Source organism: Eucyclogobius newberryi, unplaced genomic scaffold, assembly GCF_026437365.1.
Source record: "Eucyclogobius newberryi isolate DKJ021-1_F unplaced genomic scaffold, fEucNew1.0.hap1 SCAF_19, whole genome shotgun sequence".
NCBI classification, from domain to species: Eukaryota; Metazoa; Chordata; class Actinopteri; order Gobiiformes; family Gobiidae; genus Eucyclogobius; species Eucyclogobius newberryi.
This window is the reverse complement of record NW_027315823.1, coordinates 14,005,980-14,027,394: the sequence shown is the minus strand read 5'-3', so window position 1 is coordinate 14,027,394 and position 21,415 is coordinate 14,005,980. Positions and strand designations below refer to the sequence as shown.

The following is a 21,415-nucleotide window of genomic DNA, read 5'->3' as shown; positions in this document are numbered from 1 at the left end:
TAGTAATATAATCTATATCAGCCGACTGTCTCCGTTTGTATCTGATAATTCTTCAATGAATAAACAAATAAAATTGATTATAAAAAAAGAGCTTTTGACAGGTTGATGTCTAAAGCTTTATAGCTACTGCCACTTCTTCTGTTATTTGACCCGTGTTGCACAAGTCCACAGTAGTCTTTGTAACCTCCTAAAGCTGTCTCCAATCCCCGTGATAATAAGCAGGGCTCGTAGCGCATTTCCATACTGTATATTTATTATGTAGAGTGCATATACAGTGAGCCTCTGAGGTGTTGCAGTCTCGTCTCACCTTTCCCCATCCAGCTCCAACACTAATGTTTAGTTAGAATCAAGACTTTATGCAGACTGCCTTTATAAAACATGTAGGCTTTGCTTTGTTTTATCATGGACCTCAATGTTTCGATTCAGGCTGATTACACATTTTGTTAGCCCAATTTAAACAGTACTTGAAAAATAACATTTGGTTACATTTTCTCTAAAGGAATTCTTTACATAGAGGCTTCTGGTGCGTGTTGATGCAGTTTTGAAGCTGTGCACGGGCCTGAAAATGAATGCATGAGAATATTAACAAGGGTTTGTGTGAGCTCTGGATGAGTTACACAGGTTTAAAAAGGTTTTTATGCTGGTAAAATCTGGTACTCCAGCTTTAATGGACTGTAAAATGAATCACAAAAGTGCCAAATATCACTCACACACTCAAAAATTGCAATACTACACAATTTTCAATATTACCCACCTTTACCTTAAATACATACAAAGGAAATATTGACAACAGTCTGTTGTGATACTGTAATGAGTGGTTACAGGGAATCTTATGCATGGACTTGAAACTACAGCACAATGACCAGAACACATACCGTATTTTCTTCTCTATTATGCATTTTTTTGGCTGGTGCGACTTATATTCCGGAAAATACGGGTAATACAAGTTCTGCAAATTACTATTATAGCGCTGTAACCAAAATAAAACTCCAATGGAATGGAATAGAAAACGATTGTGTCTTTTGCATGTTGTTTTTAAAATGATTAGTTACTACCAAACAACCCTAACCCTAACCCAAAACAAAACAGAACAAGACCAGAGAGCACAGGATATACAAATGAGGCTAAAATGAAGGCACGTATAATCCAAATTAAACACCCAAAGTCCGTCAGATTTGTTCATTTCAGTCTGAATTTTGCGAATGTCCATTATAATTTCAGTCCCGTCCTTGATCGTCGGTTCAAATTGTCTCATCCATTTTTTTAAGGGCCTTTTTGCCTGTACTGTATGTCCGAGCTACAGGACCGTCCCAAAACACATGCTACCACATTCTGTTTACTTTACCACAAACATATGAGAAGGAGGTTAGCGATCCCACAGTGGATAAGTACGCTCTTATTTTTCTATTGTTTCGGCCAAGAATGGGGCATTGTGTAGCGTACGTTTTGATGGATGACAAATGCTGTACTTCATTCATTTCATTCATCATTGTTCAAAAACTATTGCAATGCACAATGCACGCTTTTGTTGTTTTTTTTGGCACCAAACGGAAAAAAAAAAAACATCTGTTTCTTCCCTAAAAGATGTTTGAGCTATTAGCGTGATTCTCTCGACATTTATGAACCGCATCCACCTGCAGGTTACTGTGCGCGGACCAAGAATGTGTCAGTTTCCAACAAAATATGTCCTAAATGTTCCCAGCGGGTTTCACAGCGATAGGCTTTCATGTAGTGTGAAAGTAAGAAGGAAACTCAATATGCACCTATGGATTCTACATGTCAACCTTTACACTCTGCAAGGTAAAAAACTGAAGATGAATATGTTTTTGTGTTTCAATTTTTGCATTTTAATAGAAGAAGTACAGTTTCTTCACAACTACATCTTTATTATATTTCTTTTTTTCTAATAGGAACACATATTTTGTCTTTTTGAACTGTGGAACTGAATAATAATAGCTTCAAACTCATTTCAACTTCACCTTCACTTGTGTCCGGACTGTAACCTGTTCCCTTTTCCTCTTGTTTCCTTTATTCTGCAGCGCATCATTAAACACTGCTCAAACATATTCTCATCCCACATCGCATACACACCTCTGATTTCTGCCGGTGATGTCCACAGAAAAGATTGGTTTGTTTGCGTTTGTAAAAATCATTCAAAAACATCTCAAGGACGTGTTTGGACGTGTCTGTGTGCTCGATCTCACTCGCTCTGATGTACAAAGGGCTTTCTAAAATGAAATATTTGTGTTTTATCACCACCACCAGACCAAATGGCACAAGAAGTATTCATATAATCATAGTTATTTTCTAGCAACAAACAATACTTTCAATGTACAACAGTGGTGAAGTGGGTTAGGGCGTTGCACATGTGTGGTTGTTTCCACTGCCGCATCGTGGGTTTGATTCCAGCTCCTTTTGGGTGAATGTTCTTCAGCTTTTTGATTTTAACATGGTTATAAATGCATTTTACCTTGATTCACAGTATAAATAATCATTAGAAGTCAATAGAAGCTTGACTACTACCGTATTTTCTGGACTATAAGTCGCACCTTTTTTCATACTTTTGGCCGGGGTGCGACTTATATTTATACTTATATACTTATACTCTGGAGCAACGTATCTGTGATATTATTTGTTATTTTCACACTTGCAACCGCATTTCATACTCCAGTGCAACTTGTATATGTTTTTTTCTTCTCCATTATGCATTTTCTGGCTGGTGCGACTTATAGTCCAGAAAACACGGTAAAATACGTGTTAGTTGCAGTCCTATGAAGAACAGTGTGTTTTCTCTCTATGTAAAGACATCACTTAAGAAAGAGTAATGTTCAGTTTACTTAGCAATGATTTAGCTGTTTATTTTCTGTCTGATTTAGACAAAAATCCATTTAGATACAATCCATACGTTACATCCAGTTCAGTTTCAGTGTGTTTACCTTCCATTTAGATTTTGGGAAGTTCTTTTGGTTCTTCTGGTCTCTCCCACCGCTCTAAAACAAGCTAACTCCCAACTCTCAACAGGACTAAGTGTAAGAAGATGAATGGATTGTGTTGCTTATTTCATTAATCCTCCTCGTATAACCTACAACAGCTCTTATAGTAGTTTGTCTGTGGCTTAAACCTCCTGTGCACATTAGTGGGACAGCTCTTAACAGGAGCAGGTCCGGCTTAGGTCCAGTCACTCCCTGGTACCTTTAAGTATACAGCTATAAAACACTAAATAAGTATTCAACTGCATACTTAAAGCGCACAGGAATTTTAGGTAAGAGAGAAAAAATATATAAAAGCCAAGGTGGAGATAAAAATGTCTCTATTATGGGCATATTGGCTCTTTCTAATCATAGTAGAAAATGTTTCAAAATCATGTTTTAAAAGTATAGAGGAAAAAGTATATCTTCTGAGACCAACTCCTTCAGATTGAAAGTCTTTATTTCAAAACATTGCCAAGAAGAATACCCTTAACATGTGTTTTTTGTTGTTGTTTTTTACAATGGATCACTCCTGGACAAATGTGGGATTACACCAAATTATTTTTAATCATCATTCCTTTACAGAAAAATTACAATTCAGCATTTTTAGTTGTATTATTCATTCATGTTGATTTTTCCCCCTTCAAACATTTGTGATACTTTCATTCACTAAATTGAATACATAGTGTAATAGATTTTCATTGGACTTTGGCCCCGCATCGTACTGGCAAAAATAAAAGAATGCGTGGAAGTTTACTACCGTGTTTTATTGATTGTTCCTGCACGAGGCGGTGTATGTGTGAATAAATAGCACCTGTGTTGCACTAAACATTAGAAGAGCATAATTAGAGTCAGGCTCTACTTGAGTTTGTGTTACCGGACCACTGCCAAAGCCCCCAGGCACAAATTGTGGTTTAGATTAAAGGTATAAAACAACATTTCCATTATGGTTAAGACGTAAGGTCTTAACCATAATGAAAGCTTTTATGGTACTAAAACAGAGGAACAGGCCCTTTCATCTTTTTGGGAAACTCTTCTCTACTGAAGGGTAGACTGAGTTTGCACGGATTTCTCTAGACACAACAAGGGGTGGGTAATATTGATAATTATTGATGATAAAGAAATGTGCAAAATATGTATGTAAATGTTTAGTTGAGGTATTACTGTAATTGAATAAGTTTAAACGTTATGTACCACTCTCTTCATATTCTTCTCTAATTGAATATAAGTTTAAAAGTATATCTCTCAGCAGATATACATGGATTCTGAGTCTTTATAATAATGTTGTACTTTGGATCTGTTATTGTGCAGTTTCCTTTTGCTTTCTGTGAATTACCAATGGTTATTAGCTTCAGTCTACACTTTTTGTTACTGTTTCTGGAACACATATGCCTATTCATATGCAGAAATAAACTAAACTTACGAAACAACAAAAATGAACTAATCTGAAGTATCGGGCAAAAGTGGAAAGACGGTACAGTAACCCACAATCTTCTTTTTTGCGACAATTTGAGAGATAACCGTTTCTATCTTTGATTATTTTATATATTGTCCTGCTCTTGACCAAACCCTTGATTTATTTACAACAGGAAAACCTTTCTTTGTGATGAAACAGCAAAAACGGACATGATGCTCAGCACAGAGCGACCTTCAGAAGAACAAACTGCTCGTTTCCCAGTGTTTTACAGGAAAACCTCCTTGTGCTGCCAAGGATCCGTGTTCATTTAATGCATGACCAAACATTTGACAGCTCTGGATCGTAGTTACAAGTGAGTAAGTTAGTTTATTCATGAGGCCAATAAAAAAAAGTGTCTTTCTTAACACCATTGCCATTTCTCAATCCTTTCAAACGTGTGACAGGAACATTCTAAATCACAGCAGAGTAGATTAGAAAGCTGAGAGGTCGCCTTGAACACGAAACACAGGAGATATTAGGGTTTTGAAATATTCAGGCTGGATTAACCTGGTAAATCTCACGGTCACTCTGTGTGTCAGAAGAAATACTTTCCTTTAATCCCTTTGTAAATCAAAAGAGACTGATAAGGACGGACAGTGAGGCCTAGAGGAAGACCGAAGAGGAGATGCAGTGACGATGAACAGATCAGAATTACTTTTATTCATCCCCAAAGTTTCGGTCACATGGATGCAGCCGACCAGCAAATTAAATAAAGTCACAACAGACATTATGAAGAAAAAAATATAACATCAGTATCACAGTAAGAATACAATAAATCTGTCCTTTTAACAGCTAAACACCCAACAGAAACAGAATAGATTTACATTTAAATGATGAAAATATAGTATCAGATTTAGTCTGTACAGATTTACAAGACAAAGTAAACATTTAATAAATGCCATTTCACATAAAAAAATGTCACTCAATTTGGTTAATTTCACAGCGCTACCTTCTGGTCACAAGTTCTTACCATCATCCCCACGTCATGCTCAAAGACACACAGCTAAGTAAACGTCCAATAATTGCTTTTTAATAGTAGCAAAACTAAAACAAGAAAGTATAAAGCATATTTCCCTCCTTATTTTACTGTCAACACCATGAAAGCTGCTAATCCCTTGGACCAAACGTGAGATTTGATTTAACGTTGAAGGACCGCCGCGATACGAAGGTCACAGTAAATATTTCAAGTATTCGTAGTATTGCAGTTGTGTCGTAGCGAAGGGGTCAAAAGTGTATCCAGTGGAGTTTAACGGGAGCGTCCTGTGCCTCTCATCATGCATCATTTCCTTTCAACCCACCCCCGGGCTATACAATCTGGCGTCTGACAGGTTAGTTAAAACAATACAAACAAGTTAATGCACACACACATTCATTTTGTGGAGACTGATCCTGACCTGAACCAAACTTTCCTAAAGCCTTTATTATATGAAACCATAATCAGCTCATTACATGTTATGCTTTTTGAGGGACTTAGTGTTGAACTATTACATAAGTAAATTATAATTTTACATTTTGTTCATTGTAAACTGCAATATTGATCTTAAATTGCTTAGTAATAGAAACAGGTTCATTGACTTCCTTTTCAAATGCAGAACTGTTACTGTAGAAAGCAGCTGATTGTAATTTACAGTATGTGTATTTTTGTATAATTTTCCGTCCTTTTTTTATTTAATTTTTTTTCAAATAACCACAATTATGTACAGGAATGTGGGCGGGGCTAGGGGGTAGGTGAAGACAGGAATTTTCCGAGGACTCGAGCCTCAGTTACAGGACAAACAGGTTTAACTTACTCATGCAGAAATCACTCTAAATACAACTTTCATTAAACGGATAATGAGGAAACACTGTTGTAACAGGGTTAAAATGCTTCTTTAAATTGGACCTGCCTCTGGGCCACGTTACAAGTCTGGTCTGTGGAGAGGCGCCCATTGATAATATACCATAATTTGCTAAATGAGTTTCCACAGGGCCTAACTTGCTCTTAGCTGTTTTCATACTCCATAAATGTTATCTTTGATTTTCATCCAACCACACTTCTATAGCATATAGAGCCTATAGAATATTGTATTTTTATCTGAAACACAGCTTGTCCACCATTTCCATTCTGCCTTGAGCCCCATGCTGTTTGTCCTCGCTGCAGTCGTTATGTAGAAGGTCACATTGGGCTGAGAACCTGGTCGTGACACAGTTCGTGGTGTTGACTCATTGTTTGGCTCTACCTCCCCTCACTGAAACAGGAAGACTGCATTATAATGGTCCTGTGCATAGACATGGGAATGTATCTGTAAACAATGCCCACCACCTGGGGTCATGTGTGGTCAAAAGTGTTGGAGATTACAGAGAAATATGCAAGAGGGAAAAGACATGCAGCATTGGGTGTGTAAGAGCGGTAGTGGTGACTGAAAGGTGAAAGATACATGAAGTAAAGTCTAAAATAATCAGTGGTAGAAGAAGTACTATCAGTGTTAAGTGTAAATTTATCAGTTTTTAGCTGTGGGTCTTCCTTGTTTGACCGGGGCTCATCCTGTTGTCTCGAACACAATGTGTGTTACTGTACACAGAGCCCGGGACAGTGGCTTTATTTATGTCAGACTTCTGTTCAGTTTAGACCATCAGACACAGACAGAGGAAATGTGCTGCGTTTATTTAAAGAAACTGGTAAATCCCAAGTTTCCCTGAAGTACACACAGACAGAGGTAGAAGTTCTTTGTTGAAAAATAAAGCATCTTGTCCTCATAGTTTGATCTGTATCCATGATGCTAAACTCCTATAGTCTTTAGCTGTTTGCTGTTACTGAATTATGTTCTTTACAGCAATTAAACATCAAGAATTAATGTAAATGGTCGATTGACAGATCCACTGACTCTGGAAAGAGGTGTGAGACAGGGCTGTTATTGGTCCCCAGACAGGGCTGTGATTGGTCCCCCCTCCTGTTTGTTTTGTACTGGACCATTGGCCCAACATATTAGACACTGAGAACAATCCACGGTGTTACAATGTTTGGGATGGAACGCATGAGTTTTTTATTATTTTTTTAACAAACCAGAAATGTCCATTCCTAAAGTGATTAATTTCCTTGATTATATCGGCTCAATGTCCGGATACTAAGTAAATATTATTATTTTTTTTACTGGTGACCCCTTTTAGACTTAAAAAATACAATTACTTACTGAATATGTTCTGAGTTTACAATAAAGAATGTTTTTAGGATGAGCTTAAGGATCGCTTTGACATGTGTGTTTTCCCCCAAATATGAACAACCAAGTCAGAACATTCTGTCCAATTGGTGTTCTATTATGTTATGTTATCCTACAGCAATGCAGAAGATGTGACATTTTACCCAAATAAACAAATTAATGTCAAAATTGCGATTGGATCTTTACCATATTTTCCTCGTCACTCATATCTGTAAAGTCAAGTATTTTAAAGTAAAGGTCCTCATAAAGTACTGAATCAACATCGACCCCAACATTTTATTACTCAACTTTTCAAAATAACCCTAACCCTTAAAATCAGGATAAAAAGGATTAGACTGTGTGGGAATGTGTTAAATGTTTGTATTCTATATTTTGTAATAAGCTAAACTATGTCGCAGAAAACTGGACTATTCATCTTCTAGTATTTAGGCTTGAGGCTTAGAAATACAGGAGAAAGCACCTACTAAGAGAAGCACAACAGTACATTAAATTCTCTGTTTTTGTACGATTGAAAGTCTGTTGGTATGAAACATATTGACGCAGACGGTGGTGGTCATTTTTCTTGTATCGCGTGGAAAGCTGGAGAGGATCGTGTCAGCGAATTTCAAAGTGGCCGTAAATGATTACTGAGAAAACGAAAGAGAGAGAGAGAACCGCTGGATTATCTTGGCTCAGATTCAACGATTTAGTCAAGTTTAAACGGACTGTACTCAACAAAATTAAGTAGGATTATGGCATAAGAGGAGGTTTTCAGACCACCAAAGGACATAATATCACTAGGTTTTTGTTTTGTTTTCAATGGCGCTGTAATAGCACGGACATTGGATAGAAACATTGGAATTGTGTAAATACTAACAGTGTTTTGTGTTCATTCATTCATCATACTTGGTTAAGATTCACCATATTATGAAACCTCCTAGGTAATTAACATGTAATTACACATTTAGTGACCACGCCATTACCATCCTGTTGCCAATGTGATGAAGAAGTTAAGGGCTTCAGATTTCAGCTTTTCAAATAAAAAAAGCTCACACAAGAAAGTCAAACAAGTACCGTATTTTCTGGAGTATAAGTCGCACCAGCCAAAAAATGCATAATAGAGAAGAAAAAAACATGAGTATGAAATGTGTGAAAATAACAAATAATATCACATATAAGTCGTAAGTATAAGTATAGGCAAGGCAAGGCAAGGCAAGGCAAGGCAAGGCAAGTTTATTTGTAGAGCACATTTCATACACAAGGCAATTCAAAGTGCTTCACACAGCAGGAAAAATGCATTCAAATCACAAAGAAATTACAGAAATACAATAAAATTAACTAAATTAAAAATTATCAATCCAACTGATTTTCTAAACTAATAAGAAAAAATCCTTTCAGTCATATGCGCAGCTAAACAAAACTGTTTTTAGCTTAGATTTGAACATTGTCAGAGTAGAAGCCTGTCTCACATCTTCAGGAAGACTGTTCCAGATTTTAGCTGCATAAAACTGAAACGCAGATTCCCCATGTTTTGTCCTGACTCTGGGCACCAGCAGGAGGCCGGTCCCTGAGGTCCTCAGAGTCCGAGATGGTTCATATGGCACTAACATATCCAAGATGTACTTTGGTGCTAGGCCATGGAGAGACTTGTACACAAGCAGAGCTGCTTTAAAGTCTATTCTCTGAGCCACAGGGAGCCAGTGCAGAGACCTGAGAACAGGACTAATGTGATCATACTTCCTGGTTCTGGTCAGGACCCGAGCAGCAGCGTTCTGGATGTACTGCAGCTGTTTTACAGCTCGTTTGGAGAGACCAGTGAGCAGGCCGTTACAGTAGTCTAATCTACTGGAGACAAACACGTGGATAAGTCTCTCTAAATCTGGTTTTGACAGTATATTTTTGATTTTGGCAATGTTTTTTAGATGGTAAAAAGCTGCTGATGTTATTGATTTGACGTGGCAATTAAAGTTCAAGTCTGAGTCCATTATTACCCCCAGATTTCTAATTTGGTTTGTAGGTTTTAGAGCGAGACTCTGGAGGTGACCGCTAACACTTTCTCTTTGTTTCTGTGGGCCAAAAACGATTATTTCAGTCTTGTCTGAGTTCAGCTGGAGAAAGTTGTTTTGCATCCACACACTGATCTGTTGGATGCAGTGACAGAGTGAATCTACGGGTCCATAGTCACCTGCCGATAGTGAAACATAGGTCTGAGTGTCGTCTGCATAATTGTGATAGGACACATTTTCACTGCGTATCAACTGACCCAACGGCAGCATGTAGAGGTTGAACAGAAGGGGACCCAGGACTGACCCTTGGGGCACTCCACAGGTCAGGGTCATGTGGTCTGAGACACAGCTACCAATTTCAACAAAGTACTTCTTGTCTTCCAGATAGGACCTTAACCAGTTTAGGGCAGTGCCAGTGATGCCCACCCAGTCCTCTAGTCTCTGTAAGAGGATCCCATGATCGACAGTGTCAAAAGCAGCACTCAGATCTAACAGAATTAAGACTGAGGCTTTGCCCGTGTCAGTGTTCAGGCGGATGTCATTTGTCACCTTGACAAGAGCAGTCTCAGTGCTGTGATGAGGTCTAAAACCTGACTGAAAAACATCAAATGAGTTGTTTATTAAGAGGAAATCTGTGAGCTGTTGGTAAACAACCTTTTCACGGACTTTGCCCCAAAATGGTAGATTAGAGATGGGCCGGTAATGACTCAGTACTGCGGCATCAAGACTGCTCTTCTTTAGGAGAGGCTTTATGACCGCAGTTTTCAAAGACATTGGGAATGTTCCAGATTGAAGCTACATGTTAACTATGTGAGTGAATGGTGCTAACAAACTGTTCAGCACAGACTTTAGAAATCTGGTGGGTAACACATCAAGGCAGCATGTAGATGAACTCAGACTGGTGATGATCTCATGGACAGTTTTGTCAGTTACTGGTGCAAAGTGAGTTAGCTCTAAGTGTCTTGGTGGTTTTAGGGTAATTTTTTGCATTGTGGGATTTATAGCATTTTTAATGCCCTGAACTTTGTCATTAAAGAATAATGCAAACCCATTACACTTGGATGTGGAAATGAGTTCTAACGGCAGCTGAGCTGGAGGGTTTGTTAATCTTACGATTAATCTTTTTTGTTAATCTTACGATTAACAAACGACTCTTACTTATATAAGTATGAGTCGCACCCCGGTGAAAAAAAGGTTTGATTTATAGTCCGGAAAATACGGTATAGATTAAATTGCAGCTCTTCTAATGAAATCAAATATAAATTTCTCTAACTATAAACTGTAAACTGTGTTCATACTGTTTCTCTTTAGTCCATCATTTAGACTGATGAGCAACAAGGCTGATATTCTCCCACTATGTTTTTACGTAGTTTTTGGTCAATATCAACACAACTATGAGTGACAGAGGTCAGAGATTGAACCATCACATTTTGAAACACAAAATGTCCAGTTTGTGTCCTCAGAGCGCAATACAAAATCCCATACATTCAGTCATTGCACCTTAAAAATATATACCCGTATGTTCCGGACTATAAGTTGCACCGGAGTATAAGTCGCACCAGCCAAAAAATGCATAATAGAAGAAAAAAACATATATAAGACGCACTGGAGTATGAAATGCAGTTGCAAGTGTGAAAATAACAAATAATATCACATATAAGTCGCTCCGGAGTATAATTTTGTAAGTATAAACATAAGTATAAGTCGCACTCCGGCCAAAACTATGAAAAAAGATCCAGAAAATACAGTAATGTAATATGAATTTATCAGAGATTGACGTAACTATTTAACCACCAGTACAATTTGCACGAAAGAATTCCTTAATCAAACGGCGATGTCATGAATGTAAACAAGATTCCAGATTTGTCTTACCATTTTCTCACAAAGATAACTCGTCCTTACAATGTCCCAAAGATAAAACTCTTATTGATAAGTAAATATGAATCCAGATCCTCCTCTTTCCCCTGCAGATCTCAGATGCTCCAGTGTGATGTAAGCGGCTCCAGACCGGTCACACCCAACATGGCGTCGTTCCAGTCCCAAGTGCGTCACCTCCAGAGCGTCCTGCTGTGCCTGGTGCTTCTGCTCCGGTCCGCCCAGTCCAGTCCTGGTCCTGGTCCTGGTCCTGGTCCTGGTCCTGGTCCAGAGCCGAGACCCTGGAGCCAGAGTGGACCCAGACTACAACTCTCTCATTCAGGTACAACTAACACTTTATCAGGCTGATTTGTGATTGTTGTGAAATGTTGCGTTATTTATTCGACCTTAACCTTATGATTTAGTTTAGGTTTGTGTACAGTGATTTGAATATTTATCGATATTACGCTTTTGATTTTGTGATGTTTTTTTTGCTGTTGTTGAAAGAAAAGAAAAATAATTAAAGGACACATATTACGCATTATTTCTTTGTTTTTTGGCCTTTAAACATGCTCTTGAGTACATCATATTTTAGAGCTTGAATACTGTACATTACTTCTTTCGGAGGTCTACAAATCTGGGAAATTTGAAACTATTATTTAAACTATAATGGACTATTTAGGGCTCACATGTTTTTTAGTGCTGTACAAATGTCCAGCAGGGGAAAAGTAGTGCACTCCAAATTTCCCACAGTGCACTTTGTAAAATAGTGTCCAACGCTGGTCCCTACACCGGTCAATATAGACCATAATGCATTGGGAGAGTCAGCGACAGGTCTTTAACTGCACACAACCCGAAGCCGTGATTATAAAACACTCTTTAATAAATGTTGTTGGGCGTTTACTTTGAGCTTGAGCTGTTCAAATATATCACCATCACAGGCAAAAAGCGGAATAATCCAGTTTGTTTGATGTGCAACGTGAGATCCATAAAATAAATAAAACTTGTATGATGATTATTAGTCCATATATATGTGCGTGCCAGATGGATTTGACCAATATTTATTACAGACATTAAATTTGATCTGTTTTGCAGACTTTGCTTTCTCCTAGCTGCTGTGAATGAACGTACTAAAGAGTGTGGGGCTAAAGTAAGTGAGGGTTTGAGACTGGGGTGGACATTCGGACATTGTGAGTGTTTTGTGAGGCTCACAGGTATGAGGGACTTATTAAACAGAATTCATCAAATCAGAATGAATTAAGCTAATTACAACTCCAGGTATGTTTTTGATGAGGGATGTTGATTGTGTTTCTTTGTTTTAGAGAAATGCAAAGGCGTTGACTCCTACTATATACTATATGGGGCTGGAACAAGTTAATCAATTAATCGCAACTAATTGATTATTGAGATAATCATCAACCGATTTAGTGATTGAATAATCGTTAGCCTGTCCATACATAGGTTCAAAAACAAGCCATGAGCTGAGAAATGAAGTTTTGTGACTGAAATTGAGCCTCAAATGCATGAAAATGATGTGGAAAATGTGTACATTTAGTTTTATTACTCAAAACACTCTTTTTCCCCATAAATGTGCTCCACCAGGTTCCTCAAACAACTTCATCTGAGTTAAATTTAGTTAAAATCTTTTCATCATGGACTTTTGCATTTCAAATAACTAATTGATTCATCAAAAGAGTAATTACTAGACTAATTGATTAGCAAAATGATTGTTATTTGCAGCCCTAATACCATATATTATTTTTTTCAGCATCTTTTTTCACCCTGGTAGTCCTCTTATGCAAACATCCACCTCTGGATGTCTATATTTAGTTAGTATCCAGTTACTGTTAAACTCATTTGTCACAGGATACAGTGTGTCACATGACGTAATGTCTGTGTGTCACTGGCTTTTCCTTACAATAGACATGTCCTCCATTATGTCTGTTAGTCTGCTGCCATTATTAACATTTCCAGTCCAAGTTTCGAAGTTTTTCTGTTATGTTTAATGTAGAAGTACAGCAGAAGACTGACCTATTGAACAGGCAGTGATGCAAAGACAGGCGCCACATGTGTAAAATGTTGAAATCTAATTATATTTGTTTAAGTCAGTGACTCGGAGGATGTAGGGTGAAGTCGTAAAGCTCTGGAAGTATAGAAATTGAAATATAGTCTTTTGCTGGCTCATTGAGGAAGGAAATGTAGCGTGTTAAAACCTCGTAGATAAAGGTTTGCTATTTTAACTGTAAAGTCATAAAATATAATTAAAAACATGTAGTAATCTTTATCATACTATGCATTATCATACTTCAAAAACTATAATTAGGCCCGAGCGCCACAAGCTGGAGGCCTATTAATCTCGTAAGGCCACGTAGTGCGCACGAAATCGAGCGCGAAGCGCTCGCCCACTTCCAAACACTCACTAACGCACTCCTTCACTCACGCACGCCCCGTGCATACTAATTAGTAGTAGGAAAATGGAACTTTACCGTTGTAAACGGGCGAAGCCCGTGCAAAAGTACGCACTAAACGAGCACTTTAAATTGGGATGACGACCGAAGCGGTCGTCATCCCCATATAAAGCACTCATTTGCGCTAAGTAGCTCACGAATACGTTCCCCATATCTTGCATGTTCCGTGCATATAAGCATGTAATGCAAAAATTGAACATTATTACTGTATAGAGGGCCAAAAACACAAAGTGGGCGGAGCCCACTCAAAATTAACGAAAGTACCCGTCAGTGACCAGGGACCCACACCATGAGGTAGGAAAGCGCGAGCGCTTTCCGAAAATGTATAGTTCATGATATTTGAAAAATGGGAAACATTGTTTTCGCATCGGAATATTTAGGCCCGAGCCCCAGCAGGGCGGAGGGCCTATTGCTCCCGCAACGCTGCCGAAGGCAGCGTTGCAACTGTCTGTTTGGTGCCCCGTCGCCCCTGGCAAGTACAGTGAACTAGCCCATGCCGAAGGCATGGATCATGCATACTTACTCCTGCTATGAAATTTAACAATTTGACAACAGCAGCGCGAAGCGCTGCATTCCTCCAAAAACCCTCCTGGCATTGTCCTGTATGCGAGAATCCATGCCGCAGGCATGGGCCATGCTTGTATCTGCTCAAATCAATGGAAGTCTATGGGGAGTGGGCGGGGCATCCCGACGGAATGGGGAGTGACGAGCGCGTAAGCGCTCGTAATGATGATTCCACCCCATGGCGGCATGGGGAAGGCTTAGAGCTTTCAAACGATGTATAATTTGTTGTTATAGTGGAAACGGCTATATTGTTTTTGCTAAAAATATTATTATTTTTTTTATTAGGCCCGAGCCCCAGCAGGGCGGAGGGCCTATTGCTCCCGCAACGCTGCCGAAGGCAGCGTTGCAACTGTCTGACCAAACATGCGGGCTGCGCCCGCATGTTTGGTGCCCCGTCGCCCCGTCGCCCCGTCGCCCCGTCGCCCCTGGCAAGTACAATGAACTAGCCCATGCCGAAGGCATGGATCATGCATACTTACTCCTGCTATGACAGAAATAGTCAACAATGAGTGAATGGGCGTAGCCCATTCACTCATTGTTGACAACAGCAGCGCGAAGCGCTGCATTCCTCCAAAAACCCTCCTGGCATCGTCCCGTACGCAAAAATCCATGCCGCAGGCATGGGTCATGCTTGTATCTGCTCAAATCAATGGAAGTCTATGGGGAGTGGGCGGGGCATCCCGACGGAATAGGGAGTGACGAGCGCGTAAGCGCTCGTAATGATGATTCCACCCCATGACGGCATCGGGAAGGCTTAGAGCTTTCAAACGATGTATAATTTGTTATAGTGGAAACGGCTATGTTGTTTTTGCTAAAAATATTATTATTTTTATTTTTATTTTTCTTGTTCTTCTGCTTTTTGAGCTCTTATTTGACCCCCTGAACATGCTCAAAAACTCACCAAACTTTGCCCAAAATTCAGAATCGGCGAAAAATGAGATTTTTTCTGGGCCATTTTTTTTTTCGGTAAAAAATGGCGCGACAGCGCCACCGACAAAAGTCAAAATACATTGCGCCTATGGGAGACGCCCCGAGGTCAACTTTGGCGTAAAGCTACGAAATTCGGGACACGCATTCCTCTCGTGAGGACAAAAAAAAATTATTAATGTGGCCACGCCCCCAGACTTACCCTATGGCCGCGATCTTCCTTTGAAAATGAAAACAAGCTGAGTTAGCCATTTTGTTCACGTCAAACTTTGACGAACTCCTCCTAGGGCATTTTGCCCACCGACTTCAAAATCGGCGTACGTCCTCTGGACAAGTGGGGCATCTAAAGTTATCCAATTTTTTGAGATACCTTTTACGGTCCGTGTGCGGCGCAGCCGCAAAGTTGGACAACTTATTTTGGAATATTGCAGATCTAAAAATTGCTCTCATTTGATCAAAACCAGTCCGATTAGGACCAAATTTGAATCAGTTGTTAAACTTTCTAGTTTGGACCAGTTAAGGCTGACAAAATTGAAATGGCCGCAATAGCGCCCCCTACAGAGTGACCTTTAAATTAACATTGAAGGTCAAAAATTAGTTTTACCAAAATTGTCTAAACTTTACCCAAAATTCTATTTTGCCGTCCCGATCACAAAAGCCAATCACAAAAATGCCTAAATTTTTACGGCGTAGTCGTAGCGGTGACAGAAACCTCCCATGTTATCCTTATGGGAAAATCGCAAAATCTCTCAAATTACCACATTTTTATGTTTTACACTTTAACAAACTCCTCCTAGGGCGATTGGCCGATTAAACTCATATTTGGGAAAAATCATCTACACAAGCGGGGCATCAAAAGTTATCCATATTTTGATTCTAAGTGCTACGGTCTCTGTGTGGCGGACCCGCAAATATATGTCAGAAATGGGAAAACAGCGAAATCTCTAAAATGACCACATTTTTACGCTTCACACTTTAACGAACTCCTCCCAGGGCGATAGCTCGATCAAGTTCATATTTGGGGAAATCATCTAAACAAACGGGGCATCAAAAGTTATCCATATTTTGATTTTAAGTGCTACGGTCTCTGTGCCGTGGAGCTGCAAATATACTGTCACAAATGGGAAAAACGCCAAATCCTTGAAATGTTCACATTTACGCTTCACACTTTAACAAACTCCTCCTAGTGCGTTTTGCCCACCGATCTCAAAATCGGTGTACCTCCTCTAGACAAGTGGGGCATCTAAAGTTATTCAAATTTGATGGATAACATTTACGGTCTCTGTGCAGCTGAGCCACAAACTTTTCGCAGAATTCTGACTATTTGGCCTTCAGAGTGGCCTATAAACAAGAGTTTTTCCAAATGACATGACATTTTGCACACAATTCTCATTTGCCATCCCCAAATTAAAAGTATGGGAGCCAAAGTCATATTTGATAAAGCGTAGCCATAGCGATGACAGAAACATCCCATGTTATCCCTATGGGGAAACTGCAAAATCTCTAAAATGACCACATTTTTACACTTCACACTTTAACGAACTCCTCCCAGGGCGATTACCCGATCAAGTTCATATTTGGGGAGAATCATCTACACAAACGGGGCATCAAAAGCTATCCATATTTATATTCTAAGTGCTACGGTCTCTGTGTGGCGGACCCGCACATTTGACCGACATTTGTGTTCATTTGCACTGGATTTGCCATGTCAATTGTATCGCCGTCTGTCAAGTTCTTTTTTAATTCAACACAATAAGGGCGCCATCTTTATCAAGTCGAAAGCGCAGAGTCGGAAGGCCGGCGGCTCGCGAGGGCCGTTGGATGCCGCTTGCGGCTTTAATTAGGCCCGAGCGCCACAAGCTGGCGAGAGGCCTATTAATCTCGTAAGGCCGTGCGAAGCCATATAAAGCACTCATTTGCCTTAAGTAGCTCACGAATACGTTCCCCATCTCTTGCATGTTCCGTGCATATAAGCATGTAATGCAAAAATTTAACATTATTACTGTATAGAGGGCCAAAAACACAAAGTGGGCGGAGCCCACTCAAAATTAACGAAAGTACCCGTCAGTGACCAGGGACCCACACCATGAGGTAGGAAAGCGCGAGCGCTTTCCGAAAATGTATAGTTTATGATATTTGAAAAATGGGAAACATTGTTTTCGCATCGGAATATTTAGGCCCGAGCCCCAGCAGGGCGGAGGGCCTATTGCTCCCGCAAAAAAATTGGCGCGTCAGCGCCCCCAAATGTACCAAAAATGCATTGAGAGATGGGAAATGACCCAAAAAAAATCTGATCGTAGAATCATGAAATTTGGCGCAGAGGTAGATGGTGACAAGAGAAGTAAAAAATATTATTACGGCAACGCCGTCCGCCCAACCAAATGTCGGCCATATTGCTTCAAAAATGGCTAAACATGACTTCGGAGTTTTTCCAAACGTCGTACTTTTACAAACTCCTCCCAGGGCGTTGGCCCCAAAAAGCTGAAATTTGGTGAAAATGCTACTGAGGAGTGGGACATCAAAAGTTATCCAAATTACATTGATACCTGTCACGGTCTCTGTGCGGCGAAGCCGCAAACTGTAGCTAGAAATTCAGAAATCTCCCATATTTAAAATTTCTGCCGTTTGCGCAGATAAAGTCCGAATTGCGTCAAATTAGAATCAGTTGTTAAACTCTTTGCCCTAAACCTACTTGAAGTGAAATAAATTAATTTGGAGCCACAGCGCCCCCTACAGATTTTATATGGAGGTTGAATGTTTAGTTTTGCGAAATTATCTGAAATTTGACACACAACTCAATTTTGGCCCCATCAAAAAAGTCAGTGAGACCCATGTCATAATTGTTATGGCGTAGCGATGACCAAAACCTCCCATGTTATTCCAATGGGGAAATCGCCAGAACATGTTTACAGCAGTAGGCGTAATAAAAGGACAATTGGGGCGCGTTAGCGCCCCCTCCTCTTGCGGCGTGGCGGCGGCGTAGCGAGGGCCGATCATTGCCGCTTGCGGCTATATTTTTTATTATTTTTCTTGTTCTTCTGCTTTTTGAGCTCTAATTTGACCCCCTGAACATGCTCAAAAACTCACCAAACTTTGCGCCACCGACAAAAGTCAAAATACATTGCGCCTATGGGGGACGCCCCGAGGTCAACTTTGGCGTAAAGCTACGAAATTCGGGACACGCTTTCCTCTCGTGAGGACAAAAAAAAAAAAATATTGTGGCCACGCCCCCAGACTTACCCTATGGCCGCCATCTTCCTTTGAAAATGAAAACACGCTGTGTTAGCCATTTTGTTCACGTCAAACTTTGACTAACTCCTCCTAGGCCGTTTTGCCCACCAACTTCAAAATCGGCGGACGTCCTCTGGACAAGTGGGGCATCTAAAGTTATCAAATTTTTTGAGATACCTTTTACGGTCTGTGTGCGGCGCAGCCGCAAAGTTGGACAACTTATTTTGGAATATTGCAGATCTAAAAATTGCTCCCTTTTGATCAAAACGAGTCCGATTAGGACCAAATTTGAATCAGTTGTTAAACTTTCAAGTTTGGACCAGTTTAGGATGACAAAATTGAAATGGGCGCGATAGCGCCCCCTACAGAGTTGCCTTTGAGTGAACATTGATGGACAAAAACTGGTTTTACACAAATGTTCTAAACTTTGCCCAAAATTCTATTTTGGGGTCCCGAGCAAAAGGCCAATCAAACTTATGCCTTAATTTTTACGGCGTAGCCGTAGCCATGACGGAAACCTCCCATGTTATCCCTATGGGAAAATTGCTAAATCTCTCGAATATCCACATTTTTTCTGTTTCACACTTTAACGAACTCCTCCTAGGGCGTTTTGCCCACCGACCTCAAAATCGTTGTACGTCCCCTAGACAAGTGGGGCATCTAAAGTTATCCAAATTTTAAGGATAACTTTTACGGTCTCTGTGCAATGGAGCCGCAAACTTTTCCCTGAATTCTGACTATTTGGCCTTCAGAGTGGCCTATAAACAATAGAGTTTTTCCAAATGACATTATATTTTGCACAAAATTCTAATTTGCCATCCTGATCATAAAAGTATGAGAGCCAAAGTCATATTTTGTACGGCGTAACCGTAATGATGACAGAAACATCCCATGATATCCTTATGGGAAAATCGCGAAATTGCTCAAATCACCACATTTTTACGCTTCACACTTTAACAAACTCCTCCTAGGGCGATTGTCTGATCAAACTCATATTTGGGGAAAATCATCTACACAAGCGAGGCATCAAAAGTTATCCATATTTTGATTCTAAGTGCTACGGTCTCTGTGTGGCTGACCCGCAAATATATGTCACAAATGCGAAAACAGCAAAATCTCTCAAATTACCACATTTTTATGTTTTACACTTTAACGAACTCCTCCTAGTGCGTTTTGCCCACCGACCTCAAAATCGGTGTACGTCCTCTAGACATGTGGGACATCTAAAGTTATCCAAATTTTAAGGATAACTTTCGGTTTCTGTGCGACGGCGCCAGAAACTTTACCCAGAATTTGGACTATTTGGCCTTCAGAGTGGCCTAGAAACAATACAGTTTTTCCAAATAACATGACATTTTGCACTAAATTCTAATTTGCCATCCTGATCATACAAGTATGAGAGCCAAAGTCATATTTTGTACGGCGTAACCATAGCGATGACAGATACATCCCATGTTATCCTTATGGGAAAATCGTAGAATTGCTCAAAACACCACATTTTTACGCTTCAAACTTTAACAAACTCCTCCTAGGGCGATAGCCCGATCAAGCTCATATTTGAAGAATATCATCTACACAAGCGGGGCATCAAAAGTTATCCATATTTTGATTCTAAGTGCTACGGTCTCTGTGTGGCGGACCCGCAAATATATGTCAGAAATGGGAAAACAGCGAAATCTCTAAAATGACCACATTTTTACGCTTCACACTATAACGAACTCCTCCTAGTGCGAAAGCCCGATCAAGCTCATATTTGGGGAAAATCATCTGTACAAACGGGGCATCAAAAATTAGTCATATTTTGATTTTAAGTGCTACGGTCTCTGTGCCGTGGAGCTGCAAATATACTGTCACAGATGGGAAAACAGCGAAATCTCTGAAATGTTCACATTTCAGAGATTTAGAATTTGAATTATCCACATTTTTATTCAAAGAGTCACGGTGTATGTGCGGCAAAGCCGCACATTTTGCCAAGAATTCAAAATAAAATTGCTTTTTGATGGTAAAACAAAGGGGAGAAGATGTGACAGCGTCACAGATTCAGCAGTAGATGTAATAAAAGGACAATTGGGGCGTGTTAGCGCCCCCTCCTCTTGCGGCGTGGCGGCGGCGTGGCGAGGGCCGATCATTGCCGCTTGCGGCTATATTTTCTATTAGTTTCATTCAGTTTGCTTTGATTTGACTCCAAAGCCCCAAGTCAACATTTCACATTTTTCTATTTTAATATTTGGTGAATTGATCATTGTGATTATATATATATATATATATATATATTATTTTTAGCGGTAAAATTAAGACCCAAAAAGTAAACCTAACAATCTAAGGTGCTGTTTTCTTTTTCTTTTTTGAAAGGAAAGCTTTTATGTCATGTTTTTTGGTGTCGATAATTGTCATCAAACATAAAATCATTATTGTTCTTTCTGACAAAACATTTTGGCATTGTGACTTTTAAAGCAAATAATTGTGATTTGCATTGATTTAACTCATGCAGTATATGTACCACAACTTCATCACAACTTTGTACCACGGTATCGTTTTATAAAAAAGTTCCTTTGTAAACTATTTATAATGCATTAATAAGCTCTAGTTATGTTTGTGTTTGTCTCCTAACATTTGTAGATGGCTTACAATAACTTAAAAATGTTAACAGGCCATCAACAAAAAACATAAATGCTTTTAAATGCCTTATACGTGATAAGAAACAAACTAGTGCTTATTAATGCCTCATAAATAAACTTTATTTCAAAGCGTTACCTTGGACCAC

The 21,415-nt window shown here is 39.5% G+C and overlaps 2 protein-coding genes across 3 annotated transcripts in view; one reads left to right on the top strand and one right to left on the bottom strand.

The window, feature by feature from the left end:
- manbal (mannosidase beta like) overlaps nucleotides 1-21,415 on the bottom strand; it is a 401,671-nt gene that overhangs the window by 100,558 nt on the left and 279,698 nt on the right. The gene's annotated exons all lie outside the window — the stretch shown is intronic.
- The window catches only part of LOC140365388 (semaphorin-3D), a 113,983-nt gene that overhangs the window by 35,761 nt on the left and 56,807 nt on the right, over nucleotides 1-21,415 (top strand). For both annotated transcript variants that reach the window (XM_072451787.1, XM_072451786.1), the window contains exon 2: nucleotides 11,578-11,804. In XM_072451787.1, the coding sequence (XP_072307888.1) occupies nucleotides 11,585-11,804 (220 nt within the window). In that variant the 5' untranslated portion in view covers nucleotides 11,578-11,584. The remainder of the gene's footprint in view (nucleotides 1-11,577; nucleotides 11,805-21,415) is intronic.